General features: G+C 41.4%; 1 protein-coding gene across 1 annotated transcript in view; it reads right to left on the minus strand.

Moving 5' to 3' along the window:
* The window catches only part of CdGAPr (GTPase-activating protein CdGAPr), a 350,099-nt gene that overhangs the window by 58,366 nt on the left and 268,074 nt on the right, over positions 1-23,659 (minus strand). Inside the window, exons 5-7 of the mRNA XM_080286103.1 lie at positions 16,251-16,373; positions 13,291-13,457; positions 4,066-4,281 (exon numbers count right to left, since the gene is read on the minus strand). Coding sequence (XP_080142229.1) covers positions 4,066-4,281; positions 13,291-13,457; positions 16,251-16,373 — 506 coding nt within the window. The remainder of the gene's footprint in view (positions 1-4,065; positions 4,282-13,290; positions 13,458-16,250; positions 16,374-23,659) is intronic.

Raw genomic sequence — 23,659 nt, forward strand, 5'->3', positions numbered from 1 at the left:
GCAAGAGGGGAACAAGTCAAGAGTGAGAGCAGTGGAAATGAGTTACTTGAGAGGAGCATGTGGAGTGACATGGAGGGACAGGTTGACGAATGAAGAAGTGAAGGAACACTGTGGGGTGGATGTGGATGTGGTTGAGAAGATTAGGAGAAATACACTGAGGTGGTTTGGACATGTGAAGAGAATGGAGAATGAAAGACTGACTAAGAGGGTGTATGTAGGTGAGGTGGAGGGAGGGAGAGGGAGAGGTAGACCGAGGATGAGGTGGAGGGATGGAGTTGAGAGGTATATGAGGGAGGGGGGGGAGGGGGGGTAGTCAAATGGTGGGTGACAGAGCGACTTGGAGGCGTTTTGTCTGCGGCCACCCTTTGCGGGATTAGGGCGTCGGGCTATAGATAGATAGATATTGCACACTGCAGTGAGTGTATTGATGTCAAACAACAGCTGGAAGGCCACAGAACACTGACAAAATTAAGAGTACTGAGCATATTGGTAGGGTTATTTTGTCTGTCTGTTGTTTATGCATTGTTTTCTTAATGTTAAGGACTATACTGTATATTCCAATGTGCATTTTGATGTCTACAAAGAGCCAAAAGACTGCAAAAGACTGCCATAATTAAGAGGAGTACTGTACTTATTGGTAGGGTTGTGAATACTGTTTTTTTTTTAATGCATTTTTTTTTAGTGTTTAGGATTATACTGTATACTCCAATGTGTGTTCTGATGTCTAAGAAAAGCCGAGAGACCGCAGAACGCTGCCAAAATTATGAGCTGTACTGTGCATACTGGCAGGGTTGTACATATTGGTAGTTTGTAGCTGTTGTTGTTTATGCATTGTTTTCTTAGTGTTTAGGATTAAACAGCATACAGCAATGTGTGTTTTGATGTCTAAAACAAGCCAAAAGACCGGAGAACACTGCCAAAAGAAAAAAGAGGGGTACTGTGCATATTGGTAGCTTTGAAGGGTTTATGAAATAAGTGAGTGCATTAGCTAGTGAAAGTGTCGAAAGTGCTGGTGACTAGAATGGTGAGCAAGGTGGTGTGTTGAGTGGTGCAGGAGTTGCACGCTAGGATTCCGAGACAATTCGCCATCAAGTCAATTCGCCTTCAGACAATTTCCCATCAAAACATGGATGATTCTCTGTCAGTATACTTATTATTAATTAATCAATACTTTAATAACTATAATTAAGGGGGATCCATAAAAGTCAATGTTCAATAGCATAGGCTTTGGATATTATTTACTAGTTGCACCTTTAGTCAGTACTGACTAAAGGTGCAACTAATAAATAATATCCAAAGCCTATGCTACTGAACATAGAATTTGGTTATTAAAGTACTGATTAATTAATAATAAGTATACTGTATTTACAGAATGATGGGGTATTGTCCAGGGTGCAAATTGTCCTGATGGGGAATTATCCATGGTTTGACAGGGAATTGTCTGACGGCAAATTGACCTGACAGCGAATTCTCTCCTGCACCACTCGACAAACCACATTCCTCACCACTCTTGTCACCAGCACTTTCGACACTTTCACTAGCTAATGCACTCACTTTGTTCATAAACCTTTCAAATTTCATTTCTGACACCTCAGACATTGCATCATCCTCTTGATCCTCCCCAGGAAATGGCTTATACACGTCTCCACTCTCCATCACTGGTGGTTTAATTAACTTGTTTCTTCCTTGCTGTAGTCGCCTTTGAATTATTCTAGCGTCACCCATAGCTGTCTTCATTAACGACAGTGAACTGTCTTATTATTGATGTGATGGTGAACTGATGCCGAATTGTCCCAAAACTGAGTGATGCAGGAGACAATTCGCCTGTTGTCCTCTTGGGTTAAGGTGAGCAACCATATTCTTGTTGGTTTAGTTAAGCCATATCCTTGTTGACTTGGTAAAGCCATAATCTTGTTGGTTTACTTTATCTTAGGTAATATGTCTTAGATAGTTTCCCAGTACAGTACAATACTTAGGCCTGAAAGGAGTCTCAAGGGTTGCCCATGAAAGGGGGTGCCGCCCATATGTAATTTTTCCCATAAGTTTATGTACTCAAAGTACACGAATTCCAAGTATGCAGCGTCCTCTGCCACCCATATACTGTACAGGTACTTGCGTACTGTGGGTACCTATTGAACTGTATAACTACATAAACCATTGAATTCTCCATGTGAAACTTCATCGCGTAAGATGCGGTTGCGCACGTAGGGCTGAGCGACTCCACAGATCTAGCAACCTTGGGTCGGTTATCCCCTGGTTAATAACAACCGTTGGATATAGCGAACTTTTGGATATAATGACCCACCCCTTTTCCGAATTAGTTCGTTATCTGGAGGGTTTACTGTATATATAGATAGACGGATATATATCTAGCTATTGCCAGACGCCTTAATCCTGTAAGGGGTGGCCACAAACAAATGGCCTCCATATCGCCCTGTCCCCCACCATTTCACTGCCCTGCTCACACCCCCTCTCTCATATACCTCTCCACTCCATCCCTCCATCTCATCCTTGGCCTCCCCCTCCCTCTCCTCCTCACTCACATACACTCTCCTCATCAGTCTCTCACTCTCCATCCTCTCCACATGGCCAAACCACCTCAATGTGTTTCTCCTAACATTTCCTATTACATCCACATCCACACCACAATGTTCCTTCACTTCCTCATTTGTCAGTTTGTCTCTCCATGTGACTCCACATGCTCCTCTCAAGTAACTCATTTCCACTGCTCTCACTCTTGACTTGTGTCCCTCCAACAAGGTCAAAGATTCACTTCCATATATTAGAGTTGGTATCACACTACCCTCATGTAGTAACATTTTCACTTCCATGCTCACTTCCCTGCTTCTTGCCACTGCTTTCAAGGAACCAACAACCTTTCTTCCTTGCTGTACCCTTTCAAGCACTTCACTCTCTGAACTTCCATCCTTACTCATCACTCTACCAGAGTACTTAAACGCACTCACATTTTTGTATCATATAAATTGGCCAAGTGCCTTTTGTTTCTTACAGCATGCACCACTACCTCACAGTTTTCTTACTTCCCAGTTTTTGTATCATATAAATTGGCCAAGTGCCTTTTGTTTTTTACAGCATGCACCACTACCTCACAGTTTTCTTACTTTCCAGTTTTCTGTATGGTATCTTTCCAATTAAACCTTTCTGAATAACAGTTTCCTTGCTTTTTCTACCTCTTTTTGTCCGTAACACATCTGTCAATGCATTTCCAACTCCCACACCTTTGTTCTTGAGTAGCACCATCATCCGAGCTCCTGAGTTTTTCTACCATTCTTTCCTTCTTCTGTGTACTGCACACTTAATTATTTCTCATGCAACAGGTTATTTTAAGCCTTCTGATATGCACATGGACTGGGCAAGGAACATATACATAAAAATTCAAAACGAAGATATAAACTGGGAAGTACGAGAGGCCAGGGGCCTCTGAATTTGGCATAAGTATGATAAACTTAAGTTACTGCTTGCCATGTGCTTCAAGTAATTTGATGCATTTATTTAAAACTTAGATTAACTTTAGTGTACCACATGCACTGTCTATGAATGGGAAGAATATCTAAAGCCAATAATAACACAAAAATATAGTTGCCGTAGAAACATGCAATGGCACAAGGAAAATATTAAGTTATTAAGTAGTAGTTTTATCAGTTCAAAGCCTGCAGCTAATTTCTAAAAAAGCAGTGCTTCTTGCCCCACACCAAGAAAAAATACACTACCCTTTTCATCATTCACAAGCTGTTACAAACAGTAGCTGGAAAGTCTATACAGATCACTGCTGAGGCTGAACTTTCAATCTCAGTATTTGCAAATTAAACAAAAATTTTCAAAATGTAGTTTTCTATGTTCAGAAAATGACAATCTATATTATGATATTTGTAAAATTCAATGCATATCCCTGTTTACTACAATACAGTACATGTGTGAAAATGTTACAAAACTAACTATGAATGAAGTAACTCTTAATACAGCACCTATGGAAAAAGACTGTAAAACCTTGCTGAAATTCTACATCAAAACTGTCAGACTTTGTCAGTATGCAATTTAACACACCTTAATTTTTGTATATTCGATGTGATGCCTGAGAGTCTGTAGATGCCATCAACAACCCCATGGCTCTCTAGGAACTCCGAGCAACAGCGCAGGACCATGGGAATCTCATGGCCAGAGTTAAGTAGGTGTTCGCCAAGGTCACATCCAAACACTCGTTCTCGTAGAATGCCGCTCTGCTTAAGCTTTCGCCGTGATGGACGTGACAGAATAAAGCTCCTGCAAGTGATTACATACAATTTTGTAAACTTACCATGCAAAGCAAAGCAACAATATCCAATACAATCTGATAAACAGCATCAGATACAGCAGTCATATCATCTGAATGAAATACACCAATCCACATGCTGTAATTTATCTTCAGTCACCAAAAATTAACTCTTATGTACAGGATCCAGTATTGCACATAGACAAATCTATGAAGGGTGCCTCTCACCAAAGGAGGAAGGATAATGATGAAAAGCTTCATCAGGATGGTATTTATTTATAAAAGTCAAATTCCATGGAACTATCCATGTGCTATAACACATACAGAAATAGACAGTAACAGTATTTACTCTATAGGGCAATGTACAGTAAGTTATCATGGACATAAACATACCCATAATACCATAGAGTACTGTAGGGTTTGTCATAAAATTCAACTTAATTTCCATATCTGGCTGAAGCACCTCAACCCTCAACATCAGGCTTCCATTTTTTCTTGTAATATGAGGACCTCCAAGGAGTAATGCTGAATGCACCAAATCAAAACCAAGAAAATGGAGGGCAGACTAATGAATTCTGGGCACATGGCACCTTGGTGGTTCTTCCATGAAGCATCTGTTATCATTTTTAAAACAATGCTCCCTGGAGGAACTCCCATGGTGCCAGGGGTAAGAAATATCCCTTGTCTTACCTACATTTCCTTGGTTTATTGATTATGGCTGGTTCGGCATTACTCCATGGATAGCCTCATGTGGTTACCACTGACTGGCGTCCATTTTTTGTAATATGGCTACCACCCACACAAGTAGATGGTTACCAGGGTTACAAGAAACTATTTGCCATACCACTAAGTGGAGAACCACCTGAAGGCAGCACATCATCAAGTGAGTGGATGATGGGCTCCCCACCAACCAATGAATGATTATTACTATTTGTTAAGATTCACATTAATCCCTTCAACCAGGACACATTTTCTATTTATATTCTTGCTATTACAGTACTAGATTCTGCTCCCCCTCCCATATACGAGTCCTATGGTCGTGTGGGGATTTATGAATGATAAATATTACCCCATCAGTTTCAAACTTATATCTTAGGACTTAAAAACATTATCTGGAGCTTGGAAAAACAAAACAAAATATGTCACCAGACTGAAGGGATAAACATTTGACACGAAAGTTCATAACAAACTGTCCAAATAAGATACAGTACAGAGCAACAGTTGTGGTTCTAGTGCTTGTACCTCATACTGACTGACTAAGATGATCTCATTTAACATTTACGATCTGTCTGTATTTTATTCTTGCTAGCTATAGATGACTTTAATATTCAGGAGATATTTTTGAGCCAGGGGCATTGCATATAACTGTCAATGACAATACACAGTCTTTGGGATATTGTATGCAAAATTGTTTGCAGGCAGTAATCCATCCATCATCCAATCCTACATTGCCCCATGAGGAGCGTAGGAGCCCGGGGCTAGGCAGTTGGTCCCGACATTTAAGATGAGAGTGACCAGCCTCACTCATCCCTGAGTGGTATTACATGAGCAATCAACCCCAACCATCCCTTGGATATAAACCATCACCAGCTCAATCCGACTGGAGCGCAATAATTACCCACTAAAACCACCAGGCGGCAAAATCTGGTTATATGGTTACCACCCAGCGTAGTAAATGCTTTCCTGGTGTACAAGGAACCATTTGGCCTGTCACTCAGTGTAGAGTCACCCACAGACTGCAGGAAGAGGAAAGAATGAAGGAAAGAAAGACAAAAGAGGAGGTGTAAAATCACCATGAAGGAAAGAAAGACAAAAGAGGAGGTGTAAAATCACCCATAGGCAGAAGGACAAGGAAAGAATGAAGGAAAGAAAGACAGAAGAGAATGGAAGGAAAGAAGGATGGAGAGGAAAGGGCAGACACCCGAGAGCAGCACTACATCCACTCACTCGATGTAGTGCTGCTCTCGGGTGTTACATGAGCAATCAACCCCAACCATCCCTTGGATATAAACCATCACCAGCTCAATCCGACTGGAGCGCAATAATTACCCACTAAAACCACCAGGCGGCAAAATCTGGTTATATGGTTACCACCCAGCGTAGTAAATGCTTTCCTGGTGTACAAGGAACCATTTGGCCTGTCACTCAGTGTAGAGTCACCCACAGACTGCAGGAAGAGGAAAGAATGAAGGAAAGAAAGACAAAAGAGGAGGTGTAAAGTCACCCATAGGCAGAAGGACAAGGAAAGAATGAAGGAAAGAAAGACAGAAGAGAATGGAAGGAAAGAAGGATGGAGAGGAAAGGGCAGACACCCGAGAGCAGCACTACATCCACTCGCTCGATGTAGTGCTGCTCTCGGGTGTCTGCCCTTTCCTCTCCATCTTTCTTTCCTTCCATTCTCTTCTGTCTTTCTTTCCTTCATTCTTTATAACTGTCTAAAAAATGTCACTATACTAAATGCTCCTGATAAACATAATCCAGGTAATAAGGTTAGGGCCAAATGATACCTAGGTCAGGACTGTTTGATGTGTCTTCCATGATCAGGTTACACTCAGTAGGCTAGGGGTGCATAACATACTTTTGATGAACATACAGTTGATCAGGTTTTACAATTAATACCCCCCCCCCTTTTTTTTTTAATGTATCAGTCCTTATTGCTTAGGTCCTTCAAAGTTGGTACCCATCTGGATGCACGACTCCTGGATTTACTTATCCTGTCCAAAGTGGGGTGACCAGATCCACACACAGTATATCAGATGGGGACATACGAAAATTCAGCATTGCAATATGAAGTCCTGCTCACTGATGTAGAGTAGCAGACAATTTGATTTAGAGTCTCAAGCCAATCAGAAATCTAAATGATGCTGTCCACCTCCTGCCTTCATGATGTGGAGGGGAAATTTTTTTTTTTTTCTCCCTTCCCTCCTCCTGTAGTTCTTGGGAAATATTTTTATATTCCCAATTAAGAGGGGTCGCTCACACAAGGTTCAGAATCAACTTACCAATGTCTGGCGAACCCACCTCCAATTACAGTATATTATCAGCGACTGACTTCTCACAAGCAGTAATTACGATTTCATGACAACACTGTACCACATGGGTATGGCAATTACAAGCATCTTTTTACATTCTCACATTCTTATGGAAAATAATTTTAGTACATTATGCAACATATATGACTGCTTCTCAGTTTTACACTAAAAAAACATACACAGAACAAACAAATTTTCCTATTTATGAGTATTTAAGGACACACCTTCTGGATGCCTGCAGAAGCTGATTTACTGATGATCTCGTGAATCTAACCAAACTTGACCTAAGTGAGGAGCTTTGCCCCCCAGATCCCCTATGATTCAAACCACTTAGGATGGCCACTAAATCTAACATTGCTTATCAGCCAAAACTTCTATTCTAACCTATCCTAATCAACCTTAATTCAACCAATTAATGTTGATTAGGAAATTATGAAGACCTGCAATCATGTTGCAAAGCAGTAATCATTTCATTAGTCATGCTTTAATTAACCATTAATTAATGTGGGGAATGAATGATATGTGTGGATCATTGCAATTTGCTTAACTGTGCAAAAAGTAGAAGTCTTCTTATTCACCAACCTTTCACATCACAAAATAAACTGGGTGCAAGAGGAAACACAACAGAATCCCTAACAACCATTCACATATTAATACAGTACACCCTCATTATCATCATCACTGCACTACACTATTAAGCCTAATTCCCTCTACATGACACTTACAATCACTGGGGAAGACAAGATACAGTCAGCCAAGAATCAACCTTGGAGAGATCAGACAAGTATCATTCATACTGTTTATATAAGCTCCAATATGTTTGCATGTGTTAGCCTCGGTCATCTAATAGCGGCTCTCCACACTGCTTGATCTCTGGCTGCCTCCCTATTCAGTCCCTTCTCCCTGAGATCACACTCTAAGACCTCGTCCGAGATCTTTTTTGGTCAGCCTCTTGCAACCCTACCCCCAACATCCACACTTCTCACTTTCCGAACCCAAATATCGTCCTCTTTCATCTCCCCACATGCCCAAAACATTTCGATCTACCCCTCCTCAGCACAACACCAATACACTCCAGTCCCCTCCTTCCTCTCAACTCTTCAATCATAAGCCTAGCACCCACAGGCCTTGCATTCATGGAAGCAATAACAAATCCATCTTATCACTGTCATTTCTGTATGTTTGAGTCTATGAATATGATCTTCCTTTACTGCACAGGTCTCCTTACCATACAGCATTACAAACATACTCAAGGATGCACTATACATCCACCTAATCATTGTCATTTCTGTATGTTTTAGCCTATGAATATGATCTTTCTTTAATGCCCAGGTGTCACTACCATACAGCATTACACTCCTAATACACACCACATACAAAGATCCTTTAGCACAAAGAGAGAGCTCTCACAATGTCCGGAGAGACAACAGCTCCCTAAACTTCCTGCAGCCACTCCATACCTATACTCACAGCAAGATCAGTCCTTTGATGCCTGACAGTATCTATATGCTCTTCCTGACACACTGGATACATGAAATCTGCATTATCATGTAGTCAACCTCTAATACCACTACATCCCTTATGCACCCACTTATTACAAATACAGTATTGCACAAAATGAGTTACTTCCCACACCCTTGTGGCAGACAACACATGGCCACTCTCCCTTTGCTCTGACAGTACCACCACCAGCCCTAGATATCATCACTTTTGTTTTATCCGCTTTAACTCTCAAACTCTAGTGCCTCATTCTCTCTCTCCATCTCATTAATCGTTCTTTTATCTCTCTTCCATTCTCTACAATCAACAACAAGTCATCAGCCTATAGCATCTCCCAAGGGAGGCTATTTCTGAAATCACATGGGAGAGCTTCAAGCCTCATGGTAAACAATAAGAGGCTCAAAACTGATCCTGATACATAGATTAAATAATAATGAAGTGGTAGGTGGGAGTGCTAGTGGCAGGTGAGGGTGCTCACCATCCACTCACTCTATGTAGTGCTGCTCTCAGGCAACTGCCCTTTCATCTCTTCCTTCCTTCTCTCCTTCCTTCCTCTTCTGCCTTTCTTTCCTTCATTCTCTTCTTTTTGTCTATGGGTGACTCTACACTGAGTGACAAGCTAAATGGGGTCCTGTACATCAGGAAACCATTTACTACACTGAGTGGTAACCATATAACCAAATTATTGCGCCTGGTGGTCTAGCGGGTAATTACCCCGTACCATGCTAGGGACACAGATCTGTCCCCCTCTAAAATGCCAGGACATAGATCTACTTCCTGCGGAACTGAGAAGTCAATGCAAGCAACCAATGCAAAATGGAAGGTAGTAACGTATCTTGCTAACTTCAGACATTTCTCCGCTATGCTTACAACACTGATTAGGAGCGCGGGAGGAGAGTGACAGACTTCACAGGCTCACAGCCGCTCTGCTCTCTCAGCAACCTTGAAGATTTCACAAGTCAAGTGGCACCAACCTGACTCGATTCAATCAACTTTCTGGCTTTGATGATTACTCTTATTAGTGCCAAGGATCTTATAATGATGTATTACGTCCATTTGGCAAGGAAAAAAAAAAAAATTCAGAATCATCCAGTGTAGAGGGGTATATATAAATGCTCTTCGTGTCTATGGTCTGTGCCACTCCAACTTCCAAGCCCAAGTAATATGGAGGACCCACTTGTCGTGGAAAGTCACATGATTAGCATTTTAGTGTTTATTTCAACGGTATGAATATAGGACAGCATGTTCCAGAGGTGTCCTGCACATAGCCAAGGTTCCATTTACGTTATTTTACATTCAAAAGCACAATGAGAAATAGTCAAGTTAATCACGACTTCCTGTTATAACATGTACTGCACTAGCTTTTCCATAAACTGTGGAAAAATAATGAACATTGTGTAAGGCACCCACTCCTAAACTAACCCAATGCCAGTTTGGTTTCCTCATTGACTCATATCAACAAACAAAACAGGTTACTACTGTTTTATACATAAAGTATTCGTACTGTCTATTCCATGTGGGGGGGAAAAAAACAAAAAAACAAACATAATACCGTACTTGATAACATTATTTAATGGTTGGATTCCTGGAAATTTCTTTACAAACTGTATTATGGAGAAATGCCTTACAATGCAGAAAAAATAATGCTTTTTTTACAGGCTGATCTGTTACTCATAAATAAACTGCAAACTGCATAAACAATGGGTGTGTTCACAAAGTCAGTAGTTGCTAGTGATCGCCAGTTAATTTAATTAGGCACTCGGTCAACTACGCCTGGCTCACACTGTCATATATTTTCTAAAATCCTATCCATGATATCTAGTGTTGAAGAGTACATAAATTCTTCAATACTATAATCACTGACCATTATACTAGATTTCTATTTATGATTTACAAAGTAAAATTCTGCAAACCAGTCACTGGAAGACATAAAACGGCATGTGGTCCGTCAGCATTCATCACATATTATAAGAAGTCTTGCTGCACGTTTAAACTGAAACACTTATCATTTAGTTATCAAAGAGATTACTGTTACATCTGTCAAATGCTGAAGACAATGTACCACCTATACATTATAAAAAAGGCACACTTTATGAAGCTGAAATAATGCGAACACGAAGCTGCCGACTGATTTCCCAAGTACTGATGTTTCCAGGAAGACAACAACAAAACTTTGTGTGGATGTGTGCATACAATCTTCAACGGATTCCTATAATTACTCTGCAGCCAAAAGACTGTATGTTAGTTCTGTACTACAGTATATATAGGCATATACTGTATGTCTGAAAGTTTTATTTGATCAAAGCTGTGGTAGGTGGTGGTGACCATCATCCACTCACTTGATGTAGTGCTGCCTACTTCTTCCTTAACCTTTATCATTCTTTTGCTGTGCCTGCTCCCCTCTCTTCCTATTTCTCCCACCTTTCCTGTCACTTCTTATTGCTTTTCTTTCCTCTACAGGCGGCTTTACATTGAGTGACAAGCCAAATGGTTTCCTGTAAGCCAAGAAACCATTTACAACTCTGGGTGGTAACCATATAACCAAACCATACATGCTCCCTATGTGTCAACAAGTGGGTTGATGGAGGGTTAGTGCCCCTCCCTGTAAAACAAATAACTCAAAGTCAAATGGCCACCCCTTATGGGATGATGGCGTCTGGCACATAGATAGATAGATATATTAAAAGACATGACTGGGAAAGTAAGTAACTAGTTTTAAACTATGAAGAATATTTGTCCCATGGTCCCATCAACTTTATCATACTGAAGCTTCTCTTCCTCATTTTGCTGGGTAAATATGTTCATAAATGTTTCCTTATGAACGAAGTGATAATGGAAACACAAAAACAGTAGTTTGGTTTGGCCTCATTTTTATTTTTCAAATTAAGTTACCTGGTGAAGATTGGTAACTTTTTGGATTCTGTGAATGCTCCTACTACCCTTTCTGCTCACCATAATAATCTAACATCTGTCTCGACTCGAAGACATGAAAGGGAGAGGAAGGGGGGTTGTTTCCCAATATAAGGCTCTCCTCAACACATCTTTGGCAATATGTGATGTGCAATAGTAAAAGTCCAATTCTTCGGGATCCAATTCCCCGGCAAATCTGACATTTCGGCAGTTTTGAGAAATAGTCCCATTTACGAAAATCTCTGATCGTTCGGCAGATTTTCCAATTTTTTCTGTCAGTCTTGAAATTCTCCATGAGGCTCGCCAGCTAGCTACCCGCCTTTACCCGCCTTAGTGAGTGAGATAGTGGAAGTGATGGAACGAGTCTACCACTGCCATGAAGCTCAGAGGCTAGCTCTTTCTCCCACAGCATAAAGAGAGGACAATCATGTAGTGAGTCTAGCATGGGAAAGAGAATCCGTTTCGCCATTCTTCCGAGTTGTTGCCGTCCTGCTGCCGACTTCTCTCGATTCTTCTGTGTGCTTTGTGAACTTCGTACTGAAATATATCTGAGATTACTCTCCGAGTGTGCTGTAAGCACCATAACATCAGACAAGAGCTTTGTAACACCTGAGAGGGCCAGCCGTGTGTTGTGAACAGTAAAAACATCTGCGTGCTTTGAAAATGGCCTCCACGAGTGGAAAGTTAACTGGTGTTAGCAAGAATATATAAATAAGGAACCTACTATAAGTTTAGGTAAGTGCATGTGAACTTGTAGGCCTACTGTACCATTACATATGTAAATAAGGAACCTACTATAAGTTTAGGTAAGTGCATGTGAACTTGTAGGCCTACTGTACCATTACATTTATATACAGTATGTTCACTAATTTCTTTATTTTTCATATTCATGTATAATACTGTATTCATTACAGTATTGTACAGTATCAAACAGTATACAGTACTCTCTCCAAACACATTTGTAATGATATGAGTAGTGATGATAGTGTTCACCGAAACATATAAGGTACTGAGTGGGTAGGGTTTTTGATAATTTGGCAATTTTGATTTTTTCGGCACTTGCCTGGTCCCATAGATGCCGAAAAATCGGACTTCTACTGTATTGTAAAAAACATTATCTGCTCAGCTGTCCAATTTAAATATATACTGTATTTCTTCATGGAACTCATGGCATGCCTATCACTAGCACATCTGTCCACTGCAGGATGGAAGCATCATCTTTCTCAACTCTACCCCATTAGTTTTCAGCATGTTCCATTCAATGAAGGCAACTCTGAACTTCGTCTATCCATCTTGTTCTGTCTGCCTCTTCCTCCCACTTCATCTCTCAGTTGTCACTCCACTACCCTGGCTGTTTTCTGTCCTTTGAAGGACTTGACCTGCCCACAAACATTCGTTGTTGTTGTTGTTGTTGTTGTTGTTGTTGTTTTTTTTTTTTCATGAAGTTACTATATCCTCTACTTTCGCTTATTCCCTTACCAAAGATGCACTTTTCATCACACACACATACAGAGAGAGAGAGAGAGAGAGAGCACTACATAAAACGCAACATCTCCAGAACTGGTCGCCATCCCTTACCTGAAAAATGCGATAAGTTTTCCATGCTTCCTGAGGACCGGCTTAGTGGGCGCCTGGGTGGGTGAGCTGAGGGTGTGGTGTGCTGAAGAGGATGCGGCGGCAGCAGCCGGGGGTTGCGTCCTGGCAGCGGGTAGTGTTAGGGTCTGTGGCTGGATCGTCTGCGGTACCTGCATACGTAAGGGGGAATTTTCTCAAGTGCTGTTGCTGCTGTTATTAAAACTTCCCACATTCCTGTGGGAAGTTTTATTGGGTTGGTCAATATTTTTTATTTTTCTTTCTTCTTAAGTAAACTGTGATTACTTACAGACTACATGGTCTACAGCATCTGCTTCTTACAGTCAAATATGAAGGAAATTCGTCCACCGAATCTCCGGATATTATCCAAAACACACTTAACTTTCTGTTCATGTTTTCTCAGAACTGCTCACGGCAGAGAGCTGAAACTTTACTGCATTATAGCCTCAAGATTCTTCGAGATCGCCTGGGGCCAATAACTGTGACTTGTCTGCATATCACTTAATTTTCCATGATGGCTTAAAGCTAGAGCCACCAAATTTGGTGGGCTAGGAGACTGTGATGGCCTAAGGTGACATGCATAAAGTCAATGACCTTGACCTCATGGTCTCTGTATAGCTCGTGTTCTAGTAGGCAATGGTTGTGGGATATTTCCTTTATAAAACATTGCCCTTAGACGGTTTTATGGTGTTTTAATTAGAAAAGCTAAGGAAAATAATAATTATCATACGCATTAACCCCCTTCTATATAACATATAATTTCTTAGAAAAACTCATCTGGAAGTGATTAAAACTCAATCAATACGTGGTTATGACACATAAAAGGATATACAGTACTGAGGTACTGTAATTTCTGGCCACTTAATGAAAAGTCCTTCTTCTGATAAATAAGTTTGTTGACACACCAAAATAAATCAGAAGTCATTATAGTGAAAAGCTCTGCCGTTCTCATTTCACATTACCCATCCTTTATTACCAACAGATTTTATATATATATATATATTATCTTTTTTTTGTCAATTAGGGTGATGGTGTCATTCTGGCTTGTAAAGTATTTCTTTTCATATCATACAATTATTTATCATCGTGTACATTAATTACAATATTTTTTTTTACTTAGTGAATTATTATACCTGCACTGATGTTCAGAATCTTCTTAGTACCTACTTTGACAAACAAATTTATTAACAATACCTAAGAATGAAGTCCATTCAAGTGGATATATATATTCTTGGTGGGAAAAGGCTCAAGGTAATAATGATTATTATATACTGTACATTAACCCCCTTCTATATAACAGATAATTTCTTAGAAATATTTATCTGGAAGTGATTAAAACCCAATAAATATGAGGCAATGATAAAGGACTTACAGTACTGAGGTACTATAATTTTTAGCCACTTAATGAAAAGTCCTTCTTCAGATGAATAAGTTTGTTGACACACCAAAATAAATCAAATATCATGGCGAAAAGCTTAGCCGTTCTCATTTCACATTACCCACCCTTCATTACCAACAGATTATATATATATATATATATATATATAGTGATATTTAATTCTATTATCTTTTTTGTGGATTACGATGATTTGTTCAAGTTTGCAAAGTATTTTTCACATTATACAATTATTTATCATCGTATCATTAATTACAATATTTTTTTTTGCTAAGTTATTATATCTGCACTGACGATCAGAATCTTCTTAGAAACTAGCAAATTAATTAACATTATCTAAGAATGAAATCCACTCAACTTTTGAGAAGTACCGTACGTATAATGAATGAACAATAAGAGGAAGACAAACTGGGTCAAATAATTATATACACTACACAATACCATGGACAGGGTCTAATGTTACTAATGAACCAACTGCACCACAACACAGCGTAAGACGAGACAAAATAAACATGGCGAAGCAGTAAATGGGAAACGAAAAGGACTATTTACATATACATCAAAACCAGTTACTCACTCTGAAATGCTGTGCCATGAAGGAAAACAGAGAAAAGGATGAGTTATATCACAAAGGTAAAAATTCTTTTTCATTTAAACGAACAAGAGTTGAGGCTATGATGAATGGCAATACACGGCCAAAAGTATATACTTGTACTTTAATTCTGAAAACTGAAAAGCTAAGAATCAAGATGATGTCACTGAACTAAGTAAGATTTGTCCCCCCCCCCCAAAAAAAAAAAAGTCCAGAACAATTTAACCGTTTCATGATTCCGAAGCATGCACACTGATTTCTAGCACATCCTTCTTGGTTATGTATTCTGCAGACAGTATTGCACCTTTTTATTGTTGTCATTTAAAAACCGACAGTTTGCAAATATTAAGTGAAAGAGAACATCAACGTACCATATGCAGAAATAAACTGATAAGAATGAGATATTAGGGGCCCTCCTCAGGCAAAAAGAATACGGCCCAAATCATGCCCTCGACTTCACCCTTTCATCACATTCTTGGTCTTCCTCTCTTCATTTTATCATCAAAACAAAGCAAGACGGCAACTGAGAATGATACACACTGATCGCTTAAGGGGTGAAATGAATCTGTACTGAGAAAAATTTCCAACTCACTTGATTTTTGCAGAGAAATGTTAGTGGAAGGGTGGATTCAAGATTATAAGGGATGATACGAGTACACTGAGATAACCACTGAATGAATATTGACAGTAAATTCTCTAAAAATTGTAGGGTTCAGCTCAATATAAAAGCCAAAGAGATGAAGAGGCTAACATATTTATGGGATAATGCAAGTTAACATACATTTTTTTAATATTTCCCATATTCTGTAATAAACCATAGTCTTTCGTGCAGCTTTACAACGGTGTGTGTGTGTGTGTGTGTGTGTGTGTGTGTGTGTGTGTGTGTGTGTGTGTGTGTGTGTGTGTGTGTGTGTGTGTGTGTGTGTGTGTAATGGTCTTAATCCAGCACAAACTCACCTTGTCTCCGATGACCTGGACACACTCGCATGGAAAGAAGCCCACCTGGAACCCTCTTTTGCCCCGCCACCAGATGGACTCCTCGGGGGGTGGCATGTCTATCACGCTGATCATGTCACCCACCTGAAAAATTAAATAAATAAATAAAACAACAACAACAACGAGCACTCAGTGCTACACCTCCACGTCCTACAACTGGTCTACAGGCCGAACATTTGGCTTTGATCAGTGATCTTGACGTTTGACCAATTGTTCTCAAAATCAAGATGCTTCATCCATAACTAACCCTCATCCATTCTACCGAGTCTGGTCCTAACTACAGTAGATATAAAAGTGAAAAAAGTAAATCTGTCCTTATGACACTGACCAATGATTAATTCTGAATAGTTATCGAACCTCTTCATCCTTGCCCGATCTTCAGCCACTCCACCAAACGACCCAAACTGTTTGACTTAATGGGTCCAACGTTTGACCTTGCCCGATAACCTTGATCCCTTGCTTGACTGTCTTCAAAGTCAAATAACTTCATCTTTCCCTTACCATCAAGTCCTTCACCAAATTAGGCTTTAATTGGATAAAAACTCTTACAGCTGACCCTGTCATGTGACCCTGCTCTCTGGCCTACTGTTCTAATATATATATATATATATATATATATATATATATTATACAGGGTGTCCCGGGAGTTAAGTCAAAAACTTTGGGAAATGATAGAGGAGGGAATTCTAAGGAAAAAATGTTATATGAACATGTGTTCAAATCCCAACCGTCACGGAGCTACAGTTACTGATGACCTTATGGGTGAATTATGAAGATCATTTTCACCCATAAGGTCATCAGCAATTGTAGCTCCGTAACGGTTGAGATTTGGACACATGTTCATATAACATTTTTTGCTTAGAATTCCCTCATCTGTCATTTCTCAAAGTTTTTGACATAACTCCCGGGACACCCTGTATAGGTCAACCCCTGGGAAGTCCCTCAACCCTTCCTCAAAAGTTTGGTACATAGCAGAGTTTGCTCAGTTACTTTGCGCGCACACACACACACACACACACACACACACACACACACACACACACACACACACACACACTAGGCAAATAAAAATATAAAAATAGGGATCGCTAAAAAAAGTAAACAAACATGGAAGGATCGCTGGAGAGCATGCAAAACCAGCAAGGATACAAGTAACGCTGACAGTATGAACACACAAATCCCTTTTGACTCTGGTATCAACAGTTTGTAAAGAGTCAAAATAGGGATTTGTGGTTTTGTGGGTTTACATTGTTAACATTAATCCCTGCTGGTTTTGCATGCTCTCCTGCGATCCTTCCTTGTTTTACTTTTTTTTTTTTAGCGATCCATATTCTCCATTTTTAAATTACTACTTTTTTACCTAGTTGCTTCCTTCCTTTTTTTTTTTTTTTTTAATAATCCATTTATGAAATAAACAATCAAAATTCTTGCGTTTCAAATTCCATTACAGCTTTTATGTTATGACACTAAACGCTTGGCATTTCTATTAATTTTCATTGCTATGGTGTGGCTTTGCACACACTGAATGTTGGTTGCTATTTTAAGTTTTGGTCTTCATTTTGTTTCCTATAGTTGTGAGGCTTCTTACAGTGTACACTGTTTCGGAATCTCTATATTTTGCAAACTGATTAAACAAAGAAAATTGTTAAGAAGCTGCACTAAGTAAAATCTGGAACGCTATATATTCAAACTGATTCGCAAGACAGAATCAAAATCTGCTGTTATGTGCGCTGCACGACTATTTTGCACAATAGTAGGTAATTTCTTTTTGTGTGAAATTGAAAATGCAGCATTGCTACATTGGTTGCAGTAATAATTGATGTAGGAGACACCTCTTGTGCCTCCCCCATGCCCTCTTCGTCCCCTTCCTCTGCCTCTTCCTTGCCCCTCTCCTCCATTTCTTCCTCTCCCCCCTCCTCTGCGCCCCCCTGCAGTTGACTCGTGAGACGGTTACTGCCACGGTGAATTCCAATAACGTTGAAAAATTGATCCAAGTTTGGCGTTAGTTCGCTTTATGAAATGGTCACGATATCATAACGTGGTCACTTCCAAAGCACAAACCCGCGCTTTTCAGTCGTCTCACATGACTTCTACACACAAGCCTGCTGGGACTTCACGGATGAACTAAAATAAAAAAGCTAAATAAAGCCTTGAGTTAAAAATTAATATATTAGCTGAGTAAAATCGCACCGGCGTGATGGCAGTGGTAAATTAGTTATGGTAGTGATGACAGAGGTAGGTGTGGTGACAGCTTTAACGAGGTGGTGGGGGGCGGGGGGGGGGGCCCGGCGGCAGAATCGAACAGGTGAGGCAATGACAGGTGAGGTGGTTGAATGTGGCGGTGGCAGCGACAAACGTTAGTGTGGAGGAGGCAGACCAAGTGGAAGGAGAATGGAGCAGAGAAGGAGGCCGATAAAGTGGCAGGAGGAGAGGAGAACTGGAGAAGACAGACCAAGTGGAAGATGGGGAGGAGCAGTGGAAAAAGGAGACCACGCGGTAGAAGAGCTGTGGAGAATGCCGACTAAGTAAAAGAAAGAGAGGGACAGAGAAGGAAGCAAAGTGGAAGAAGAAGAGCAGAGACGGAGGCAAACCAAGTGGAAGAAGGAGGGAAGCAGAGGAGGAGACAGATCAAAAGAAAAGAGGAGAGAAGCAGTGGCGAACGCTGACAAAGGAGAAGAGGGAGAGGAACAGAAAAGGAGGCATACCAAGAGGAAGAAGAAGAGAGGCAGAGGAGTAGGCATACCAAGTTGAAAGAGAGAAGAGGAGAGAAGGAAGCAGACCAAGTGGAAGAAAGAGAGGAGCAAAGGAAAAGGTAGATCAAATGGAAAGAGAAGACACCATAACTAGAAGAACAGGTGTGATGGTGGCGGAGGAGAAAGTGAAGAAAGTGGGGCCTTCTATATAAGTACAGTACTGGGGGCACACAAGTCGCTTCTGCCCTTCTTCCCAGCCCACACAATACCTCCTTCTCGGTCACCTGCCTCCCACACACCTGCCTCTCACAGATGCAACCTTAGAATTGACGCATCTGCCAATAAATGAGAAAGGTTTTAATCCTTGTAAAGGCGTGTTGTTTCCATCAAGTGAAATACATCAACAGGCGGAACTCAGAATAAATTCGTTTAGTGTCCCATCCGTCCGTTACGGATTTTAGAAATCCCCCCCCCCAAGAAAAAAAAATGCAGTTTTTCTATCAAAACACCCACTAGCCTTCTACTGATCCCCCCCCCAAAAAAAAAAAAAAAAAAAAAAAAAAAATTCATGAGAACACCCACATTAATCTAAACAAATATATATGAAATTTAACAGATAAAGGAAACGTCATGAAAGGCAGCTAAAATCTGAGACCGGAATAGGACCATGTCTGCTATTTTCAGTACAATTAGCAAGATACACTAACAACACATTTCACATCTGCTATTTTCACAACTAGCATGATATGCAAACTAAACATTTCAGCTGAAGCAAAATGTTATACTCACCGCAGCATTCTATGTACACCTGAAAGTATTTGACCCTATGCAAAATTAATACACCACAATATTTCAGCTAAAACAGTGCGGTTTGCTTAACTCGCTGGAACACGAAAAGTACAGAGATCACCTGGTTAACCAAAGGCACCATTCTCGTTATGAGATACCGTATGAATAGCACAGAACACAACATGCAAGATGAGCCACAGTTTCAGAAATGAGCTGGATTGGGGAGAGTCTGCACCCTGTTACCGCAACTTAAAATGGCAAAAGCTCATATATGCTTACCTATGCCTAACTGAAACCCAAGATTCCACATGTAACAGTGCCACACTATTTTTTTCTACTTTCCTCCATAATTTGGTTTCGATTTTTTTAAAGACTCAGTGTAAGCAAGACTTGTGATCGACTGTTTTTGCATGACTGTGTTGAGAATATATCTAAAGCGTGAAATGTGGAATGGAATTATGCGATCAATGAATAAAGGATAGTGCTGAAATCATAACAGATTAAATGAGGAATATGATATTTTTTTTTACCTCCTCAATTACTTTAACATAAATCTAGCTATGCTAGACGGTGTTATTTCAGAAAACTCTTCGTAACGGTTGGATTAAAAATATTAACACTTTGCTATCAAATGTTTCCTTCTAAATTTCACAAAATTGTCTGGTGGTAGTAAGATAAAAGAAGAAAAAAAGAAAAGCATAGTGGTGATGGACGTGTTAACCAGCGCTGAATTTGTGTACAGTCTCGAAGTGCGAACCTCATTTGCTGCTGCCAATGTTTGTAAAGTCTCCTGGCGTCAGTCTGGTGCTCGGGTGTGGCAAGGGGAGGGGGGGAAGAGACAGGTGATGAAACTAGGCACGACGGGTGAGGCAGAGGCAGGGCTGGTTAGAGAGAGATATGAGGAGGCGAGGAAAGGGCGGCAAGGCAGGTTTGGTAGAAAGATGAGAAGACAGGGAGGAAAGGAAGGTGAAGCACAGAGATGAGGAGGCAAGGTAGATGAGGTATGAGATGGGAAGGCAGGGAAGGTGAGAGTGGCAGAGACAGTGAGGCAGGGGAGGAGAGGCTGAGAGATGGGAAGGCAGAGGAGGTGAGGTGAAGAGACAGAGAGGCAAGGCAGATTAGGCAGAGAGACAAGGCAGATGTGGCATAGGCTAGGCATATGAGGCAGACAGGCAAGGAAGATAAAGTAGATGAAGCAGAGACACGGCATATGAGACAGAGAGCCAAGGCTTGCAAAGATGGGATATGAGGAAGCACGGCAGCTGAGGCGAGAGACAGGGAGGAAGAGAAGATTGAGAAGTGAGATAGGAAGGAAACGCGGGTGAGGCAAGGAGGTAAAGTAGGTGAGACATGGAGGAAAGACAGATGAGGAAGAGAGGCAAGGCTGTGAGAGGAGGGAGGTGGGGCAGGGAGGCATGGCAGGTGGAGCAGGGAGGCAAAGAGGGTGAGGCAGGGAGGCACGGCAGGTGAAGCAGGGAGGAAGGAAGGGAAATAGGTAGGAGTAAAGGCAGTAGGCATGTTAAGTGATAGGTACTGATGACATGCGAGGGTGAGACTGTACGTGGATTACTGATGAGATAGCACTCTACGTGGATGGCAAGTGAGATGGCACTGAAGACGGGTGGAAGGTGATGGCCCTGTGGCTAGCATACAGGTTACGTGAAGGGTGGGTGTCAAGGAGGGTGGTAGGGGGCACAGCAGGGTGGGTGACAAGGAAGGTGGCAAGGAGGTTGGCAAAGACGACGGAAGGGAGGCTGACATGCAGGGTGGAAGGGTGTGCGGCAAGATGAATGGCATGGTAGGCAGTTGGGAGGGAGGCAGAAAAAATCGCTGGGAAGGATGTAGGGTGGGTGACAGTAGGCCCCAAGGAGGGTGGCAGGGAGGGAGGCAAAGTTGGTGGAAGGGTAAGTGGCACGAATGGTGATAAGGTGAGTTGCAAGAAGGGTGACAGGGCAGATGGCAGGGTAGGGAGCAAGGAAAGTGGCACAGAGGGCAGAAGGATACGGTAGATGAGTGGGTGGGTGAGTGGGAGGGAGGGCGGCAGGGTAAGTGGTACGGTGGGTGGCAGGGAGGCTAGTGACACCACAGGTATTGCTTATAAGGTAAGGGCACAACCAGTAGGACTGACTCACCTCATACTCTCTCTCCCTCTCTCATCTAAACACTCCCTCACTTGCTTCATCACCTCCATGGCTCCCCTTCCTTCTCCAACCCAGTCCTCCTCCCCCCGCCCCTCCCCCTCAAACAGTCTCCCTCCAACAATCATGCTCGTCCTCCATCAACTCATCCTGTGCTCTCTCTCTCTCTCTCTCCTGAATGGCAGTGTCCTTGCTACTTACAAAACAGGAAGGATATACGATGTTCCTATCCGTCGTCTTAAATGTTGCTACTCAGTCCAACAGTTAATTTATATCCCCTTCACTACGATGACGTCCTGTTTAACCCTTTCACTGAAGTAACAATTATTTTTTATATTTCTGTCTTTATTATCTCGACCTTTTTTTCAACACTGGAGAGAATTTTTCCACATGAAGAGGCTTGATATTTCACGGTCTTCATTTACCCCTTCCTTACAAGAGGTTTCCCCAAGGCTGCAAATTCGTCTGGAGGCAGCAAGATTAAATCAATACGACATCAGACTGAAGGGGTACAACTGTAGTCCTGCTACCTCAAGACGATTATTTCTAAGCTCTGGGCAATTATAGTGTCAGGGTTAGAAAGTCTCCATCAACCCCCCTTACAACCTGACTTATCTACCTACGCTCAATAAAAACAGACAAAGGTAGCAAAAATAAAGTACAAAAATACGTCACTGGTCTTAAGGGGTTAAGTATATTTTTGTCACCTCCGGACGATTTTTGTTAGACCGAGGAAGGACCTCAATTGATGAAGGGGTTAACAACGGCTATATCCAAACCCTCCTATTCGAGAGATCTCTTAAACACACTTAAAAAGACTCCGGGATGAAGGAGTTATCTGACATGCGGCGGGTTTCTTCGAGCTTAATAAAATCGCCTGACGTTTGCAGAAAGGAAAGTGTAAAGTTCGTATTTAACACACTTCCTATGTCTTCAATCTTTTTAACTCTTTTGATGTAAAGTAAGGAGTTTTGGTAAAATTTCCTTTCTCCCTACACGTACATGTACGGATTTATTGGGGATTTTTGGGAGGGACTCAGAAAGTGAATGAACGCCCATAATTCTCTCTCAATGTTTCAACTTTTTTTTTCTGTCTATTCCCCCCCCCCCTTCCTTTTTCCTGTGAAGGGAGTAAAAAATAATACCGAGGTCGCATCACCTCGCAGGGACTGTAAAACTCGTGCGGTCTGTATATCTGCGTAACGCTCTCCGACCTTCCCTCATTCCCTACTCCCCTCCCTCCTTCTTTCCCTCCCGTCCCTCACACCTCGTCGGACCTGTAAGGTCTGTCTGGTCTGCGTATCTGCGCAACTCTCCCCTCACTCTTCTCATTCCCTATTCCCCTCACTCATTCACTCACTCGCTCAGAGTCCATTCACCCCCATGCCTCGCTCCCCCATCCTTCATTCCCCCAATTAACCCCTCTCACCTTCACCTTTTCGACCGTCCTCCCCAAATCCCTAACCTCTCACCTCTCACCCTTTCACCACGAGAGGTCTCCCCTAAGCTGAATAATATTGTCCGGCTGTGGTAAGCATAAAAAATACGTTGCCAGGATTAAGGAGGAACATTTGCCGTCACCTTCTGCTCACCCGCCCCATATTCCTACCCTTATACTCTGTCACTACGATATGTCTCCCCTAGGCTGAACAAAATCGTCTGTCTGTAGCAATCATGATATACAATACACGTCACCGGGGTTAACTACCTGAACACAGATGCTTTTATTCGGCTTGAGAGAGACTTTTGA

This window comes from Coenobita brevimanus, chromosome 110 (assembly GCF_032717465.1).
Source record: "Coenobita brevimanus isolate Jiangsu-jjx chromosome 110, ASM3271746v2, whole genome shotgun sequence".
Classification (NCBI taxonomy): domain Eukaryota; kingdom Metazoa; phylum Arthropoda; class Malacostraca; order Decapoda; family Coenobitidae; genus Coenobita; species Coenobita brevimanus.